This window comes from Python bivittatus, unplaced genomic scaffold, assembly GCF_059951505.1.
Source record: "Python bivittatus isolate LINGU-HERP-01145 unplaced genomic scaffold, Pbiv_v1 ctg000080_np1212, whole genome shotgun sequence".
In the NCBI taxonomy this organism is placed as follows: Eukaryota; Metazoa; Chordata; class Lepidosauria; order Squamata; family Pythonidae; genus Python; species Python bivittatus.
Window position 1 is genome coordinate 67330359 of NW_028277035.1, and position 20027 is coordinate 67350385.

The 20027-nt window shown below is 36.3% G+C and overlaps 1 protein-coding gene across 3 annotated transcripts in view; it reads right to left on the reverse strand.

The window, feature by feature from the left end:
* The window catches only part of IFT122 (intraflagellar transport 122), a 68329-nt gene that overhangs the window by 30479 nt on the left and 17823 nt on the right, over positions 1 to 20027 (reverse strand). For all 3 annotated transcript variants that reach the window (XM_088134302.1, XM_007423261.3, XM_088134303.1), the window contains 6 exons: positions 19792 to 19994; positions 18748 to 18885; positions 14633 to 14797; positions 9461 to 9658; positions 5995 to 6135; positions 3462 to 3515 (listed from right to left, as the gene is read on the reverse strand). In XM_088134302.1, the coding sequence (XP_087990428.1) occupies positions 3462 to 3515; positions 5995 to 6135; positions 9461 to 9658; positions 14633 to 14797; positions 18748 to 18885; positions 19792 to 19994 (899 nt within the window). The remainder of the gene's footprint in view (positions 1 to 3461; positions 3516 to 5994; positions 6136 to 9460; positions 9659 to 14632; positions 14798 to 18747; positions 18886 to 19791; positions 19995 to 20027) is intronic.

Sequence of the window (20027 nt, forward strand, 5' to 3'; positions counted from 1 at the left end):
AACACCCAGTTTAAGGATGAACCATAGTTAAGAACAGATCCTGTTGTAGCAAAATTCAAGTTAAATCCACAATGATTTGAGTTAAATACACAATGGTTCGAGTTAATTACACAATACTACCTATACAGTATTATACAATAATACTGTTCCACCTTACATACAAATTCAACTCAAAGACAGACCTTGGAAACAGAACTCGTTCTTAAACTGGGGACTACCTGTAGAATTATTACCTGAGACATGAATTTCAGGCACCAATTTTATCTGGAGTAAAAGATATTGACTGGAGAAAAGGATTCAGAGGCTGTCTCATTCTCTGTCCCTCTGGGATCAACAGTTTCATCACTATCATCATACGGAATGGACTACAGCCTAGCACTGGTATATGTGTAGACAAAGTATTCATATATAGTAAATGATGTGTAAAACTATAGGTAGTCAGCCGATGTAGGTTTATTAATGATAGCTAAGCCCAGAGGAGTAACATCAACTCAATATTAGCAGTAATCGGAAATATAACTCTTTCAACCAATTTGCCCTTGTGAAATACTGATCCTGTCTACAACAGAGTTCAAGGGCTACTTGAAAAGAAATATGATCCATACTGATATTTGATGCCATGTATTAACCGAATGAGCATGAAAGACTGAAAAATATTCAAAACTATTGACTAAGAAGAGAATGGCTTCAGCCATCTAAGCCTTTTTCACAAACTAGGGCTTAAGAGTTTAAGTCATCATCTTTTTTTAAAAACCTCACAAAAACTGATTTGACACTCTCCTTAATGCATTTGATATTTTTACTTATTTATCATCCTTTTCGTGACTATAATTCTTCCCTTGACTTATAATATAAATGAGTAAAAATGAGTGCCAAATCACAAAAATCATGTTTAAACAATTTTAAAATAAGTCCATTAAAAATGGAAATATCTAGGAGAACAAAAACAATTAAAAACTTTTTTTAAAACTAAGAGCCAGAGAGAACACAGATGTTTTTAACACCCTTTTAAAACAGCCATGGGTGAAAGCAGCTATGTATCAGAAACTCTTGTGTCAGTGTATCAGTGAAGAGTATAATACAAAAGAGAGTGTGATGCTTTGCAGATCAACACCATGTACCATGAAATACAAATGGTCTGTATGATTTAAATGATGGATTTAAGACAATATTCAGCTTCATTCCCTTGAAGGCATTTCATGGTGAATGGATTACCAATAAATAGAAGTTTATGTCATTCTTGGTGGAACACACCCCTGATCCAAATTCTTCTCATCTCACATGTCATGCATAGCCAGGAAGAAAACTGGATGACAGGACTCCAGGAGTTCATCAACTGTTTCCTAAGATCAACTGTGGCTGATAACGTGTACTCTAATCAGGAGATAAATACTCACGCTTGAAAGTGACCATGGCTTAATTTGGCACAGTTAAGCAGTGTTCCTGGAAGAATGCCAAAATAACCATTAAGGCAAAAATACTGATCCACCAGCCTTGTGTCCTCAGTGTCCTCTCATGTCAGCCACTTTTAGTTGTCCAAAAAAAAAAAAAAGTCAAAAACTTCATTGTTCATACTGAGAGTCAGCTGGAGTTGGTCAACTGGAGTTGGGCGGCCAATACATTTAAATTAATAAATAATAATAATAATAATGTCCATGTAATGCTCTAAAATCTAAGACTGTCAGGCACTGCAATTTCCTTTTCTTTAGGGGTTCATGTATTAGTTTGGTCACACATGTCAGTAACACATTTCTAAAATATCCCTCAACCATATACAGTATAATGTGTTTTCTGGCAGGATATGGAAAAACAATAGGACTCCTGAGAAACAAATGACCAGGAGACGACTATGATGGACAAGGCAGTGGCAAACCACTTCCATACTATTGCAAAGAAAATGGCCTAGATGCATCCATGAAGTCACCAGGAGTCAAGCACCACTCAAAGCAGGCTTTCCTTTTTTACTATACCAAGATTATAAACACTATAAATAGTGCTATGTTAAATTTAACAGTTACTGTCTGTAACTGTTTTGCTTGTTTATGATTATGGCAATCAACCCCATAGAAATTTTTGTAATTTTTAACTGAGTACATTGTAAATTATTTTCTTGGTCAAAAGCATGGCAGCAAACATAATTTTAAATCATCCCTGGCAGACAGCAAAGAATAAATATCAATGAGGAATTTTCAAATGTATCACAATGGAAATAAAACAAGTAAAATGCAACATTGTATGAGCAGAGTTCCACTTACACTATCATTTGTTTTCTCCCTCCTCCCCCTAAAATTTCCCCATGCACACTTAAGATTTGTATTAGAAGTTAAGAGGAGCTTCAGTCCAGATTCTGGGGGCAACTGGGGGTGCAGAAAAAGGAAGAATCACACTGTTGGATTTCATCCTCCATCTCAAATGAAGGAACAAATTTACAAAAACCCTCAAACACCAGCATTCTCTCCAGTGAAAGAAATAGAAATCTTAACTTCTTGTGATCTGCCATTTATCCTATTAGTAGGAACAAAATCAGATTTCTACCATGAAATAAAATTATCTGTAATTTTTTTAATGTATATATTGCATGTCAGTATGCCTAAGCACTATCAGAAACCAAGTGATGCAAACTGCTACTTTAAGGACAACCACAGTCTTCTAAAAGCAATGGCCTCAACAATGCTGTCTATTTTTTTGCCATTAAAAAATCAGGAAAACAGATCAGCAGACAACCTGGTTGTTTTGTTCATTGTTCCTTGTGTCTTTCAGTCCTCTCAATGGCACTGAGAACTAAGGACATTTCATTAAAAAAAAAACACACACAGTGAAGCCAACTTATAAGCCTTTATCCTTAGTTCTTTGGGCATTTTACAACACTTAAACTGAAGCTGCAAAAACTGCAATATGTAATGAATAAAAACCTCAGTTAAAATGATTTAAAGTATACTTCTTAATATTGTTCATTAACAATCAGCCCCACATTCAGAATCTGTCCCATACAGAACTCTAATCTTCTTGACTTTGGAGATGGCAATATAGATCCCCCTTTGCCACAGTTATCTGCCCAGCACTAACAACTCCTATTCTCTTTTTTTTATTTTGTGTTTTCTGTAGCAACAACTACTTAATTCTGAAAACTGTCAGATTCCTCCTCTCTTTGTTCCTTTTACCCTCTGCAACAAGAAAAAAATCCAGATATGCAGAAGTAATTATTTATGGGAACTAAAAGGCAACCCTTTCCTCATGAGAAAAATGGGACACAGATTAGAGGTGGTCAGTTGTCTGCTTCAAAGAATCCTTCAAAGCTTCTTCCTTTTTTCATTGTTTTATTTGTATGCATCAATCATTACCACAAATCAAAACGTTCTTAACCCTTTTTTTACTCTGAACAGACCTATTCTCTCTTCAACATTCTACTAGATCAATTCTATCCTCAGCATGACCATAACTACATTGCCATTATTTTTTACCTCAATGCTGCTTATCAGTTCTAGATACTGAAGATCTCGCATTCTGGTAAACGCCTATTGAAACACAGGAAGAAAATATATCAACAATATAATATCATGTATAGTAAATAATCAATCACAGTTCCTTACATCTCACAACTATTATCATGAATACTAAACAAAAATTACTATTAGATACAGTTGGAAATAGCTAGGGTTATATTCTAGGCTCTTCACTTTTTTTTTTAATTAGACAAATTGAAGTTCTTAGCCAAATATCTGTATGAATCTACTTAAACAAGATAAATTACACAGATTCAGGTTATGGTGAGCAGGTTAAAAAGTAGCACCAGCACTATCAACTTATAATGCATTGTACATGTTCAGTTGGGAACGGAGGTAGGGAGCACAATGCTGTTTTTGTCATTACCATTTGAAAGGCAACGAGCTACACAGAAACTGAAAAAAGGAAGAACATTTTTTTCAGCAGTATGATCGTAAGTGTCATGGCTGAGGATACAAGCAAGTCACTGAGTTTTCTTTAGTGACAGCTTAGCAACAGAAAATGTTCTCAGCTGCACTGCAACTATCAGCTCTTTGGCAGAACAGCCCTGTGTGCCACCAAAATATGGTTGGGCTGTCCCCAGAAATTCAGTAGGATGGCAGTCACACTACAGGTATGTATGAAGGTGCTAGGAGTACAGATTGGTAACACCGGGTGCCTCACTTTGAATAAACATAAATAATTTCTGATAGCTCAAAGCTACCACTGGAGGTGGTCCATTAGTAATATTATTTATTTATTTTTATGTATAAAAGTTGGATATATAACCTTTTTCAAACAATAGGACAATGTTAGTCTTTATGTGGTAGACTGAATCTTAAACTCTAAAGAGTGAACAGAACAAGAGCAAGACAGGAATGGGAAGCAGGAAAAATAAGTTCATTAAAATTATTCAAATAAACTGATTTCTCCTCGTATTGAATCTCTTATCCTCAGAATAATGGAACTATTCTTTCCCTCCTCCCAGCCACTTCCAGCATTCCCCCGGTTTTAAAATAAATTGGGCAAAGGGCAGCAGTACTTGGCGCTGCTCATACATTGTTGGAAACCTGACATTTTGCAATCAGAATCGATGTAGTGGAGGATGGAAGCCTGGTCCACCCCCCTTCATACTAATCAGCCAGTCTATATAGAAAGCCATGTATCTTTTCAAAACAGGAGAAAGGAATTTAGGGTTTGGCCATCACTGCTGCTGTAACAAGGGTGGGAAGCGCACGCAGACCTAGGCAGGCAGGCACACACACACAGATCATCTTCTCTCCTGGTCAGAAGCCTGGCAAGATTGCAGGGTTCAAGAGAGGGATCTAAAGCAGGAAGACAACTGAGGGAAAGGAATGGCTGGATTTCCATATAGCAATGTCCCTGCAGTGTAACAGGGTGAAGAAGAGTTGTCCTGTTCTTTTGCACCAAGGTTGTGGCAAAGGCATTTGTGAATTTTCACAGATTGCTGCAGAGGGAAACTGAGTGAAGGAGCTAGACCAGGAAGTCGTGGCAGGAAGTAAAAAATAAGTATGATTTCCTGAAAAAGAAGAAGCTTGAGCAGTGCCTGTGATGGGAAACTCTTAGCAATGTCACAATATTCAGCGTCATGTAATAAATATCTTTTCCCAGCTACTTCAGTGTTAATTAGAGAACAGAGATCAGTGCAAAAGTTATAATCATTCTGTCACATTCTAATAGCAAGGAAAAAGCTGAGAAGTGTTCTTTTTCTCCTCAGGTGTATTTCGAAGTGTTTCTCAACCTGAGCAACTTTAAGGCGTGTGGACTTCAACTCCCAGAATTCCCCAGCCAGCATTCTGGAAGTTGAAGTCCACACGTCTTAAAGTTGCCAAGGCTGAGAAACACTGGTTTAGAATGTCCACGTTGAGTCCACGTACCTCTTTCCTGTGGGAGACACCTGTGCTCCAGATGTGAAAAGATGCATACTGACTCAACATGTGAAACCTGTGTCTTAACAAGACACTTGAAAGGGGATGTTCAACTATTTTGGATAAGCAAGTAGTAAAAGTAGAATGTGAGTTTTCAAAGCTCAAAGGAATTCACAATGGAGAAAGCTGTTTAGTTACAACCTACAGTTAATAAATGAAGTGGCCTTACTACACATAAGAGCAAAATAAAATACATTCTGCCCTATAATGGTCAACATAGACAATAGACTAATATAGGTAATTTTTCCCATAGTGAAAAATGTTACTCGATTTACCTTAATTCTATCTAAACTGCAGAAGTAGCTATTAATTAGAATTAAGAGAATTGATTTGCATTTTAGGGACTGAGAATACAACATGTCTCAAGCACTGGTCAGTCAAACATCTCTTCTACATTCTAAGCCGAAAGAGAACCAATTATATTTATCATGAAATTTTGAAGTCTAGAAAAGATCATTTGTAATTCAAAAAGATACCACACTCAGTTCATAATGTCACAGTAATTACATGCACTCCATTAACAGAAATTACTGAAGATCCAAATGCACAGATGAAGCTTTACCTTTTTGGCTGTTTCAAATTCAAGTCCCTCTAAAGCCTCCATAGCCAGTTCTTTCCAATCCGTATCAGTTACACCTAAACAAGCAATCTTATAGGCTTCTTTGAACATTTTTCTTTCCAAGTATTGATACATAGGTGCTGACTGCAAATTTTCATTTAAACCAAAATAAAATATCGAGATGTCACTTCTGTTTTCAAATATTAAGAGGCAAAATAACACATTCATATCTGGTTATATGAGTATAATGCAAAATGATTTTTCTGCTCTTCCCATCAGAAATGTACAAGTAACATAAATAATATAACAGTCATTATTTCTTTTGCATGTAAAATTATGTAACTCAACCAAAGCCCTCAATCAACTTAAGGAAATCAGTCTGTGCAGCACTAGCTAGATCAATGACTGCAGATATAAATTTGAAACATATTGAAATGCACAATGGAATACAAAGGTTGGTGATGTAGTTTGTACATCATTGAAATCCTGGATGCATATTTGAATGTCCATCTCTGCCAAGATTTTGGAGTAGTAAATCATATTGTTATATGTGCCTCACTGGATCAGGATATTTTTTTTTTGTAGCAATTGTCACTAAAAACATATTTTTGACAGCCATTTCTTACAAAGTGAGTTTAGTAGAAAAAATTGAATAAATTCCACAATGTTATCCCTTGGCTATCTTGTTCTTTTGCCAAACTGTTCTTACAGATGGCAGTTTGTTTTCTTCTTCATACAAGCAACAGAATGTAATTACTCTATCCTCATTTACGGCAGCCTTTTAATGTTTAAAAATGATTCCTGCATAATTATCCCTTTTAATCTTCTCTTCTCTTAAGGCTATGATTGCACCAATCCATAATTATATCCATATTTTCTTGGACTTACTGCCTTACTGTTTTTATCAAACATCCCATCATTCTTGTGCTATATCAAGTCCATTATTTAGGCAATAACAGGAAATTAATTTTATAAAGTCTGAATATTCTCTAATCTAATAAAGACATTAGACTGTATCCAACAGTATATGTTCCAATGATAGAATGGCATCTGTCAATGGAAGGAAATCTTCTTCCCTCCCCCAAGTGCCCAAAATCTGCTCTGAGTATGCTGTAGGATGGAAGACAGAGCAAATTGGTAGAATGGGAAAATATGAATGCAGCCCATTACAGTCAACGTTTTTTCTTGCCTCTTGCATTCTCTTATTTCATCTCTACTGAATTTTACTATATTCTGTGTGACAGTTTTAACTATGATTTTCAAAACTTAACATGTATCTCTCTAGTACTTTGTATCATTTTCCTCAATAAATAAATGAACAAGTATAATGTTTTTGACTCATTTGTTTAATTAGCTTTTCTTTATGTAGTTTTCGGACTTATGTGGAGAACAGATCATGTTTTACGCCATATTTATGCAGAAATATTGACAATTCAAAAGGGTTCACAAGCTTTTAAGCACCACTGTACATGCTTCTCTTCACCCGCAAATTATTCAGTGTTCCTGAATTTTATCAAATTTATCAAAATCAAGTTACATCCAAAATGAAGTGAGCAGAATTCTATTTATCCAACAGGAGGCATCATACTGTCATATTTCCACTTCCTTAGCACACCTCTCAAAACTCTTATGAAAGGTTTTCCAACTTTTTCAAGCAGCTTGTGGGATATGCAGAAAGGAGAAAAATGTTCTACTAAGAGATGACAGTAATGGATACAATACAAGAAGCTTGTGCAGCATTTTGGAATTTAAAGACAGGATTTCTGGAATGCATAAGGGCACTTACACAGCATTTTTATTGTATTTTAATTAATATTTATTCTTGTTTAACTGTAAACCGCCCAGAGTTGTTCTTGAGTGAAATGGGAGGTGACTAAATTTGAAAAATAAATAAATAAATAAATAAATACATTTGTCTGCAACCTCTTAAAGCAGCTGTGTCTTTTCCCAGGATTGTGCAACTGCCCTCTATGACTGCAATGCAATTCCAGGAAAAGATGCATTTAGTTTACAGAGTTGCAGATTAGTGTTAAGTGCACGTCCTGCATGCTTCACAGCACCCGTCTACCTTTGAATCTAAAATGCTGTGCAGTCTTACAATGGGGTATCTTTGTTCACTTTAAAGTTCTTGTAATCCCTTACTTTTGAGTCATCGGTAATTTTTGCAAGGCACTATCTTGTTCTTAATTGAACTATTTTTTAAGCCAAATCAATTTAAGCCAGATTCAAACCAAATCTTTCATAAACCTTGCTATATCTCCTTGGTTCCTCTTCTTTTAAATAAAAGACAAGCGGGGAAGAAGTGAATTCCAAATTCTATTTGGTCTAAGAATAACATCCTGTACATTCAAAGCAGGTACATTTTACATATTGTCTGCTAGTCCTTGTCAGTTGTGAATGGACACAAAATATACATTCATGTGTGGAATAAAAGGTCCAGCAGAAGTGGTATTTAAACAAAAAACTGCAAATCTGTATATGAATCGTTTCACATGAATTTATAGTTTCACAGAAGTAAGCTGCCTGGCTGAAATATTCATAACTAGGCTTAATACAAAAACCATTGTGCCTCTGCATCCAGTCTCACCGTACCAGCTAGCTCATTTATTCAGTGTGTCACAATGAATGGAGGAAATCTTAAATTAACACAGTTTCCTGAGATAATCTGGATGAGTCAAAATCTCAAAAACAATTTTAATCATGATTGAGAATCCTTACTTGTTCTGTTATTAAGCCATGATATACTCACCTGAACTGGGCAACAAATCATTCCTGTCACCATTCATTTGGCTAATCAGCTAAATATGCTAGCTGTTTTGACTCATACTTCCAGTCATGCCTAAACAATTGTTTTGTTCAGAATGGACGTTTCTTGGAAACTAATAACATTTGTAATTGCCCTAAAATGTTTAATACCTATTATCTGAACAAATCAGTAAGCAAGAACATGCAGAGAATTGGTACTTGGCTGGGGTTTCACCAGGACAAAAATATGATTAGGGAGATTGAAGTGTTAAATAATTAATTTTCTAGGGCTCAATTTTTTTAAACATAAAATAGGGGAAACAATCTATTGAAATAGAGGAAACTATCTTTCAATTGATAAATTGAAAGTACACCATAGGATAGGATAGGATAGGATAGGATAGGATAGGATAGGATAGGATAGGATAGGATAGGATAGGATAGGATTTCCTGTATTATATTCAAATAGGGAATATAATAAAGAATTTTTGTCTATTTGGTAGTCTTGCATAATTTTGTTTCAATTCTACTGCAGGAAAATTGAACACATCACATTCTGCTTTCTCCCCCAAACATACTACTATAGGCATGAGTTATATGAGAAAAAACAAATAAACTAGTGGAACATTGATTTTGGAATATAACTTATAAATGTTTTAGGAACATTAGACAAAATAATGTTGATGTTGACAGTGCAAAAAAGAAATTAATGAGGTAACATTACCTGGGGAACTTCAACAGCAGTCATAGAAAAAACATGAAGACAAAAAATTTTGGAGCCATTGTATCCCACTACAAATCCCTGAAGTTTTTGCTGATGGACAGGAAAATTACTAGCTTTGATATTGAGATATCCTCCTCCAGAGAAACAAAGCATGTCCTCACACTGTGTGTTCCAAGCCACACTGTTAGCATTGGGTTCCTAATGGGACCATTAAACAAAGTATTAATTATGCAATAAACAAACATACATTTAAAAGAAGCAGACAACATTAATCTAAACAACCTCCCCCAATTTGGTACACTAATGTATCTAGAGGATCAGGGTTAGGGAAGATGATTACTACAGTATATGCAACAGAGCCTAAAATACTTCAGTGTATTCTTGAGGTTTATATTGCAAAACACTTAACTTTTGGTCAGCTAGATTCTAAAAAGCAAAACAAAAACTATTTGCAGTAATAAAATTTACTTGACTAAAACACCAATGTAATGAACAGTAGTATAAAAAGCACTATTTCCATTTCAGGGGAGTTGATACAGAAGCTCCATTTCTATTGTGTGTCATTGTTCTGACTTATCAGAACAATACACTGCTTCAAGATTAGAAGAATTGTATGATGTTTGATTACATCATTTCTAAGAAATATATACTGCATAAGTAAGTGATCATTAAAAAAATGGAACCTGAACACCTGCCATGAAGGCAATACAATTGTAATTAATTCCTCCTATTGCTCAGTAAAAGTGGGGAATATGAGATACAGACCTTTGCATTACTGTGTGTCAATGTCCAATGACCAAACTGATAAGGAATCTTAAAATATCAAGAAAATACTAGAGTGTCTTTGGAAAACATACAGAAACGATTCTTTAGAAACCACAATTTAGCTTGAAGATTCTTGAGCAGTTGTAATTGCCAGTTGAAAGTCCACTTTCAGTGAAAGCATCCTGAGAGAGATTATGAAGGCCTCGAAGACATTCAGACTGTCTGAAGGGAATCAGTATATAATGGGACAATACTGAGAAATTTCTTGAGAGGCAATGCTCTATACAGAGCATTGGGCTGAAGGCTAAGGTTGTTGTGACCTATTTGAAAAGGCAGGATTTCCTTTCTGCCCACTCTCTAGAAATCTATTGTTTTGCATTTACATCCACAAATAAATGTCTTCCAAACTGTTTTGTACATCTTTGGCATGGATTGTTTTTGAAGAAAGCAAATTTTGTCATTACCTTTACTTGATCTTGATATAGACTTCCTGTTTAGATGCCTGATAGCTAGACAGTCATTGTGGGTCTGGATGATTAACCCTTCCCACAGAGGAAATGCCTGTGGTATGTGCAGGATCTCCAAAAGCCACAGCTTCAGGGACAGCAGTGAGAATGTCTAAGGATTTTTTGATTTTCCTTAGAACAGTGGAGAGTAAAGGGAGCCATGAAGAAGCTCTGGGACGGTGTTATACCAAGGCTAGATCTATTACTAACCATATATCAGTATCTCTTCTGATGACCCATTCTAGATACATGGAAATGGACCGCTGAGAGGAGAGTTTCTATTCAACAATTTGTTGAAATGCTTCAACTTTAGGATGTAATTTCTTTCTTCATAATGACAGAGAAAATTCAGCAGATTGCATACTTTCTAGGAAGAATCTGGTTTTATAACTCTAATTGCTAATACGTGGCTTAAGGCTTATTTGCTGATGTTTTCTTTTGTCCAAAGCTGGAGGATGGGATGGTAGAAACCTGACTCTCAATTTTATGACTCAATTTTCTGCAGTGGTACTTACTGCATGGAAGTTTGTCACCTAGATATGAAGAAAGGAAAACAGTCTCCCAAATACTTGTTTTTAGTTTTACTTGAATCACAACTGTTAACGTACTTGTGAGAGGTTTTCTGAGGACATGCATTCTTGGAATGTGCCTGGGAGCCTGCGAAGAATCCAAAAGGCTACTGTAGTTTGATCCCTTTGAGATTTTTTTGCTTATGCTGCTAGTTGAGGGAATTCAGTGACAGATTCATCCAAGGAATGGACAGAAATTGCCCTATATTGGTTAGGGTCTTTTCCCCAAGCAATGACCTCTTGGTTTAACTCTTTTGTCTAAGGAAAGGAGACTTCTGTCTATTACGGTAGTGTCTGCTTTGTTCTGCTCTAACAAGGGATTGGCTCATTCAATGAAAGCTGCCTGTTTAATCATCTGAAGCCTAGAAGAAAGCCTTGGGAGAACAGTAAGTAGAGTAGAATGAGAAAAGAAAACGTTTTGGCTAGTAGGCTTAACTGTGCTCATATTCCCTGCTAAATAGCACCACCTGCTGGCCTTATTTAAAATACTAAAAGATGATGGTGTTAAAGTGCTGCACTCAATATGCCAGCAAGTTTGGAAAACGCAACAGTGGCCACGGGATTGGAAAAGGTCAGTTTACGTTCCAATTCCAAAGAAGGGCAACGCCAAAGAATGCTCAAACTATCGCACAATTGCACTCATTTCACATGCTAGCAAGGTTATGCTCAAAATCCTACAAGCTAGGCTTCAGCAATACATGAACCGAGAACTACCGGATGTACAAGCTGGGTTTCGAAGAAGCAGAGGAACTAGAGATCAAATCGCCAACATTCGCTGGATCATGGAGAAAGCACGAGAGTTCCAGAAAAATATCTACTTCTGCTTCATTGACTATGCAAAACCCTTTGATTGTGTGGATCACAACAAACTGTGGCAAATTCTTAAAGAGATGGGAATACCAGACCACCTTACCTGTCTCCTGAGAAATCTGTATGCGGGCCAAGAAGCAACAGTTAGAACCGGTCATGGAACAACCGATTGGTTCAAAACAGGGAAAGGTGTACGACAAGGCTGTATACTGTCACCCTGCTTATTTAACCTATATGCAGAGTACATCATGAGAAATGCCAGGCTGGAAGAATCACAAGCCGGAATTAAGATTGCAGGGAGAATCATCAACAACCTCAGATATGCGGACGATACCACCCTAATGGCAGAAAGTGAAGAAGAACTAAAGAGCCTCTTGATGAGGGTGAAAGAGGAGAGTGCAAAAGCTGGCTTGAAACTCAACATTAAAAAAACTAAGATCATGGCATCTGGACCCATCAATTCCTGGCAAATAGAAGGGGTAGAAATGGAAGCAGTAACAGACTTCATTTATTTGGGCTCCAAGATCACCGCAGATGGAGACTGCAGCCATGAAATTAAAAGACGCTTGCTCCTTGGGAGGAAAGCTATGGCAAGCCTAGATAGCATATTAAAAAGCAGAGACATCACCTTGCCGACAAAGATCCGCATAGTCAAAGCTATGGTTTTTCCAGTAGTAATGTATGGCTGTGAGAGCTGGACCATAAAAAAGGCCGAGCGCCGAAGAATTGATGCCTTTGAACTGTGGTGCTGGAGAAGACTCTTGAGAGTCCCCTGGACTGCTAGGAGGTCAAACCAGTCAATCTTAAAGGAAATCAACCCTGATTGCTCATTGGAAGGATTGATAATGAAGCTCAAGCTCAGATATTTTGGTCACCTAATGTGAAGAGAGATCTCTTTGGAGAAGACCCTGATGCTGGGAAAGATTGAAGGCAAAAGGAGAAGAGGACGGCAGAGGATGAGATGGTTAGATAGCATCACTGAAGCAATGAGCATGAAACTGAGCAAACTCAGGGAGGCAGTGAAGGACAGGAAGGCCTGGCGCAATATGGTTCATGGGGTCACGAAGAGTCGGACACGACTTAACGACTAAACAACAACAAGCTGGCCATATATTACTTCACAAAGAACCTCCTGGTACAGTGTACTTCTTGTAATACAAAAGGAAAGACTGTGGAAGGACTGAGTGTTCCCACTCAAATGGTCAGCCTGAATAATCGCAGTAGGTCTACCTAGCAACTACTGTGCATCTGACAGTTAATCTTAGCAGTAGCACCTGCCTGCACTAATAGGTTGCAGAGAAGTCTCCATTTATTAATGCTAAATTGGGTTCAGAGAATTGCCACTGCAGCATAGCCAAAACACCTGATGCTGAACAGCAGTAACAGGCACACTGCTGTTGGAACCTTTAGTTACTGTGCCATGTGAGATCCTGTTTGTATGGTGGGTGTTCCTGATCATCTGGTTGTGCTATAAAACTAATTTAGTTTTCTTTCTGCTTCCAGGCTTCAAATCAAATTGCTTCTCCTCTAGAACCATTACTGAGCAAAGTGAAAGAAGTGGAAGAAAATGGATGTTTTAAAAGCATAAAAGAGGAAATAACAGAAACAAGCTTTTTCATTAGGAAGAGAAGGTTATAAAGGAAAGTGAGACTTAATAGTAAGATATCAAGGCAAGAAAAGTTGTTTCAATCAAGTAAATGATGAGAGTAGGTGAGACAGGAAAGTTCTATCCTGGAAAAAGACAGAGTGACAGATGAAGAGCCTGTGGTACTCAGCTGTGCAAAAGCAGCCCACAATTCCAGCTTTATCTGCATGACAGAGGAGGTAACTCAATATGGTGTGCTTCCTTACAACAAATGGGAAAAATATTTTAAAAATAAACATTTAAAATCCTATTCAGTCATAATAATCACACACACACAGAGATGATCTGGTATGTACAAGGTTCCATTTTTCTCCCTCCATCCAACTCATGCAGCATCTCTTACACAGTTAGTGCTTCTTTTAGAAATTTACATTTTTTCCCACAACTGTATATTTTCCAGTTTGTCAATATTAGGATTTGTTTCAGATTTATAGCCCTATGTAGTCAAATCCTTGCTTTCCTGAAAAGTCTGGTTTATAAGCAGATACTAATCCCACTCAGTGTGAAACTACAGGATAGCTAGAAGGAAGATACTTGGGCTCTTGTTCCTTCTTTGCCTACCACTAGTGTTAAAATCTCATGTCTGAAAAGTTTTTGCCCATCATAGACATAATTTATTGGTGCAATATTCTTGTTGTGATTATGGTGTGAGTACATAATCAATAATCCTAACCCTAACCCATTTGGTGGGGGAAAAAAGCATGAGACAGCCAAAATAATCAGATATAATCAACTGCGAAACTCACTGGTGGGTAAAACCGTTTTGGCAGGCAAAATAGGAACAAGAGCTGATGGCTCCTTTCTCACTGTTTTAGGAAACCTTTTCTTATATTTTCTTTGAAATGCAGGGTGACATATGAATGTTTAGAAAATTTACCTGAAATAGTAATTCTTTGGTGTTAATATCGTAGACCAGACAGGTATCATTTTCATCAACTACTGCCAGTTTGTTTCGAGATGCACTCATATCCAGGCAACGCACGGCTGTAGATTGTTTTAGCAAGACAATCGCAAAAGGATTGTCCACAAAGATCTTCAGAATCTGGATATAATTACATCCAGAGAGTTAATAAAGTCCATATTGGAAAACTACAGTTCTCATTTGCTAGTCAGATGAAATACAGCAGTTATAATTTCATGGAATTCAGGCCCAAGGGAATAATCATTCAGACAAATTAAATAAATTGACTGCTTCTGCCTCAATTATTTCTTTATACTGTATATGATTATATAAAGAAGACATGGGGACAAATAATGATTGACTGAGAGGACAATCGTAGAGTCTATTCCATAAAAAACAGGAACAACATTTAACTCTATGATCTTTTTCAAATATATTAAACCAGAATATAACAATATGGTCCCTAAAAAGCCCATAAAGTGCACTGTTCTATTGATTAATTTTGTCAAATTCATAAATAATCCTAGATGCCACACCTTCTATATTGTTCATCAAATACCTTATTTAATTTCTTTTTTCCGGTTTACAGAATGACGCAAGCCAAGTGTGTGTCAACGCACAGTATCTACCCAAGGTTGACAGGCTATAGCAATAGTGCATTGGTTTGTGTGGTCGCCTCTAGATCTGGATTTTGACTGTGCTTGTGGCAAATTGATAAAAATGTGCAAAAATCGACCAGTATCGTTCTTGCTATTGGAAGGAATGCTGCACGTGGTATGACTAAAGCTGGAAACCTAATCTACCCTTTCTCTAGAAAATATTTCATAAAAGTCTTGATTAACCAAAGCCATGATGAACAGCAGAGTGACAACCAAGACACATGAAAAACTGCAACTTGGAATGCATGAGGAATAAATGGTAAATATCATGAAAAGTGAAAAGAAAGAAAGAAAAATAGATATGCTGTGTGTTTGTGAAATTAAGAGAAAACTGAAGGATGTAATAAGGTAAGAAGGAAGGTGGACTGATCTTGTGGAGTTGTTGAATACATGGAAGAAACTGAAGCTATAGTTTAATTATCAATGAAAGGGCTAACATTCATATCAGAATTGCTGTTATCTATTGTTATTTTGGTATATATGAAAATAAGAATAGATAAATTGGTTATAGTTATATGTACACTCCAATTAATGATGATAGTTAAGAATTAGGGCTAGGTTTTTTCAAACTGGAAAAAGTTGTGCAACATTCTGAATAAATGCAACCCCACCCTCCAAAAGAATGTTTACATGAAATAAATAGATGGATGGAAATCAGATGAGAAAATACATGAAAACTGACTTGGGCGTTCATACATCCCAAAATAAATGAGAATGGCACGAATATCTGTTTTCAATACAAGGCTTAAGCATAAGTTTATTCATATACACATATGGCAAAGCCTGATTGATTTAATTTTATGATGAAAGATTGAGAGTATTAGCAAAGGACACAAGGGTGATTGGAGGTTCTGAGAGTGGGAAAGATCATTTTTTTGATAGTGTCAAGAGAAGATCTTGGGGATAAAACAGATATGAAAAAAAAGGAAAAATGAAGAAGAGATTAAAATAAAAATAAAAGGACTGCAGGAACAGACTGTTCAAGTTCTACTGAAAAAGTATTAGAAGATTAACCTCGCCCAAAAGTGAATGGAAAAATGTACAGTATATAGGGAAAGAGAATGTGGAACCTCCTTGGAATAGTGTGAAAAGTATTATACAGGATGTGAGAGTAGTGTGTGGAATTACACTAAGCTTGGAAGAACAATGTGGTGAACAAGGTTGTGGATGAGGAAAATATATTTCAGAGATCAATATGGGAATTATAGTAATACTTTTTAAAAGTAGAAGTGAATGCTACAAATTTTTTGTCTAAGAAAATAGCAATAAAAATAATCACAAATGCTGTGAGAAGTTGAAAAAAGAATAATGCTGCAAACATGGATGGTATCATTTGAGAAATATTAAAATATAGATGTGGTTTGTTTATGGACTGGCTGTGCAGTTTGTTTAATGTGTACGTGAAGACTGCATCCATGCCTGACAATTAGAATAATGTTATTATTGTTCCACTATCCAAAGAGAAAGGTAGCAAGAACGACTGTAAACATTGCAGAATAATTAGTTACATATGCCTAGGTGAGTATTTGCAAGAATTCTGACTGAAAGCGTACAAGAGATTACAATTAGAAAAATTTCAGAAGTGCAATGTGGCTTTATGCCAGGCCCATGATGGGCAGACCATATTTTTGCTCTTCAGTAGGTCAGTGAGAAATGCATGAATATGAGAAAAAAAGTTTATTGAATATTTGTTGAGAAGTATATGTTAAAATGAATAGGTTTGAATTGTTCTGCACAAATATGAAGGTTGGTTGATGAATATTATAAGAATGGCACACAATGGAAGTAAAATATACATGAAAATAAATTGAATGCATAGTGAATGGTTCAATTCAGAGCATGTGTAATGGGAGGCATGTGCGAGGAGGATACTGGAATGGAAGATCAAGGTTATCAGGAGGGAGGGAGTGCATTCCAGGAGAGGGTACAAGGCAAGCGCTTTCTCAGGCCGCAACAAGACCGTGAGAAGAAGAGGCTTAGGCTACACCGTCCCTAGAGTCTCACAGGGTATATCCACTAGTTGCTTTATCATAGGTTTAGTCTGGCGACATTCTGTCTTTAGGGTATAAGCAAATAAAGGAACTATACTAGACTGGACTGCCTCATCATTGTTCTTGGGCTGGGCCTGACACATGGGATAATACTAGGTTGTGTCATTTCCCTTTGATTACTTAATTAATTTACAGATAAACCTACATGGAATACTTTTGGTGACGTTAGAGGGTTGTCAGTTTGGCACATGAATGCACATGCAGCTCTGATTGCAGATGATGTCATGTTGCTGACTGAGAACCTAAATGATTTGCAGCAAATGTTAGACAGACTGCATGATGCAACAAGGAGTATGAATCTGAAAATTAATGTATGAAAGACCTCGGGAAAATGGAGTGAACAATTTCAAGTTATACATAAATTGCAAAAAACCTGAACAAGTAGATGAATTTGTTTACCTTAGCGGAATGTTCAATAAAAATGGGAAAACTGACTGAGAATTTTTTAAATGTGCAAGTACTGGTGGAAACATAGTGGATAGTGTATGATCTGTTGTGAGGTACGAATATTTATTGAAAGAAGTGAATACTGATGAGTTTATGAGCATGTTTTTCACTTTGTTATATGGTAGTGAGAATTGGGTATGTCAGAAGTTGATGGGAATGGGAATGGGTTACTTGAGAAGAGTGTAGTAAAATGGGAAGAAATAGGAGTAAAAAATGAATGAGTGCTGAACAAATCTGGATTGATAAAAAAGGGAGTGGCAGTATGCTGAGGTGATATCATCACATAGAGACAATGAATGAGGATCAAATTGCAAAATAGATGTATGAAGGGAAAGTGAATGGATTGAGAGGAACAGGAATATCAAGAAAATTGTGGATTAATGGACTTGACGAGATACACAAAAAACTGAGGTGAAGAAACAAAAGGCAATGTATAAAGCAGTGCATGGACATGGTGGAAACGAGGATGGTTTGGAAGAATAGAAAGGCTGAGAAGAATGGGAATATCAAGGAAGTTGTAGTTAATGGAGTTGATGAAACCCTCAAAAAATGAGGTGAAAAGTTCAACAATAGGTAATGTATAAAGCAGTGTATAGACAAGGTAGAATGGTTTGGAAGTGATTTATCTCTATTTCCTTTTTTTCTTACAGTATCTCTTGCCTTTAATTTCTTTGGTTTACTGTATTTTTATTAATTTTCTGTGGTGTCCATAATGTTACCTTCCTGCAAAAGAGAATGGTGTGATGGGTATGTATCTATGTACAGAATAACAATTGCTATCAGTCCAATCTTTTATGAAGGAAAACATCTACAAAAAATGCTTTTGATTATCTATAATTTGCTTTCAAATACTGCTATCTTTTATAATCTAACAGCATCAGAATCATCACTACCAAAAAAAAAAAAAAGTTTCTGCTTTATCAGAAAACCTTACCTGACCATTCTTTAAACCCACTAAAAGGCCTTCTCTGCCTGGAGGTCCTCCAATTACTTTTATATATCGAATGAGAGATTCCATCAGCCACTCCCGTTCTTTTGTACCATTGAAAGAGAGACACTGAAGTTTTTTCTCCTAACAAAGGGGAAAAAAATTATATTCTGCTATAAGCAGTTTTCATACATCTTAGCCTGACAAGTGGAAAACATAATATCAAACAAAAAAGTCTAATTTCTTACCAATGTTAATGTCTACTGTTTACAATCACACTTGATACTTTAATATCCAAGAGTGCATTAACGAAATGTAGCTGCTCAGAAAAGTCATCAACCATTAAAGAATCTAAATAACAGCGCTATCAATTACTTTTTATTGTACTTTCTATTCTAATATTTTTTAGAATATTTCTAAAATATCTAATATTTTGCTCAACATTTCAGACTTTCTATAACTTCTTTTTAAAATGCAAACCACATTATTATGTAATGATATGCAAAAACAGGGACAGGTGATTTATTGGAAGCAATTTATTCCAATTATCAAATGAAAGTGAGTATGTTATACGTTGTAAAAACTCAGGAAATCCATTCCCCATGGAGAAAATTGTGTTTCTTCTAGGAGTCTCTAAATTCAATCTTTAGCTAATGCTGGTAGAGTTGATGCTCAAACTGCTGTGACAGGAATAGTGATGATGAGTGTAAACCCCTAGAATAGCCATCCTCAGCCTAGGCAACCTCCAGGGGTACACAGTTCAGTGTCCAGAATTCTCAAACAGAACCATGCTGCCTACAGAATTGGGGACAATTCTGCTCTAATAGGTGCTCTAGCAGTTTGAATTCCTGACATGAAATCTGGAAACAGGTGAAAAACAAATATGCACCTGATGTAACGGTTGCCTGTGTTGACCCGCCCTTATTATGTGAAACACCTTAACTTATCTTAAACAGGGAACCTTTTTTTTACTCATTATAGTATTAGAAAACACAATGTCATTGTTAGACACAATTATTTTATTTTTAAATGTAATTATTAGTTACTTACCTGGCATAAGATAATGTGTTCAGAACACACAACTAGTAAGTTACATTCAAATTTTTTTGCTATCTTTTCCTTCACTCGGTAGTGCATATCTGATGAATCATCAGAATATAGTTCAAAAATCTGGATTTTCTCTGGCAACTGGATTGCTAATCTGTTCTTGTAGATCGCAATTTTCTTTACAAGCTCTCGATTTTTTATTCTGACTGTGAAAAAAACAAGTTTGAACCAAAATGCTT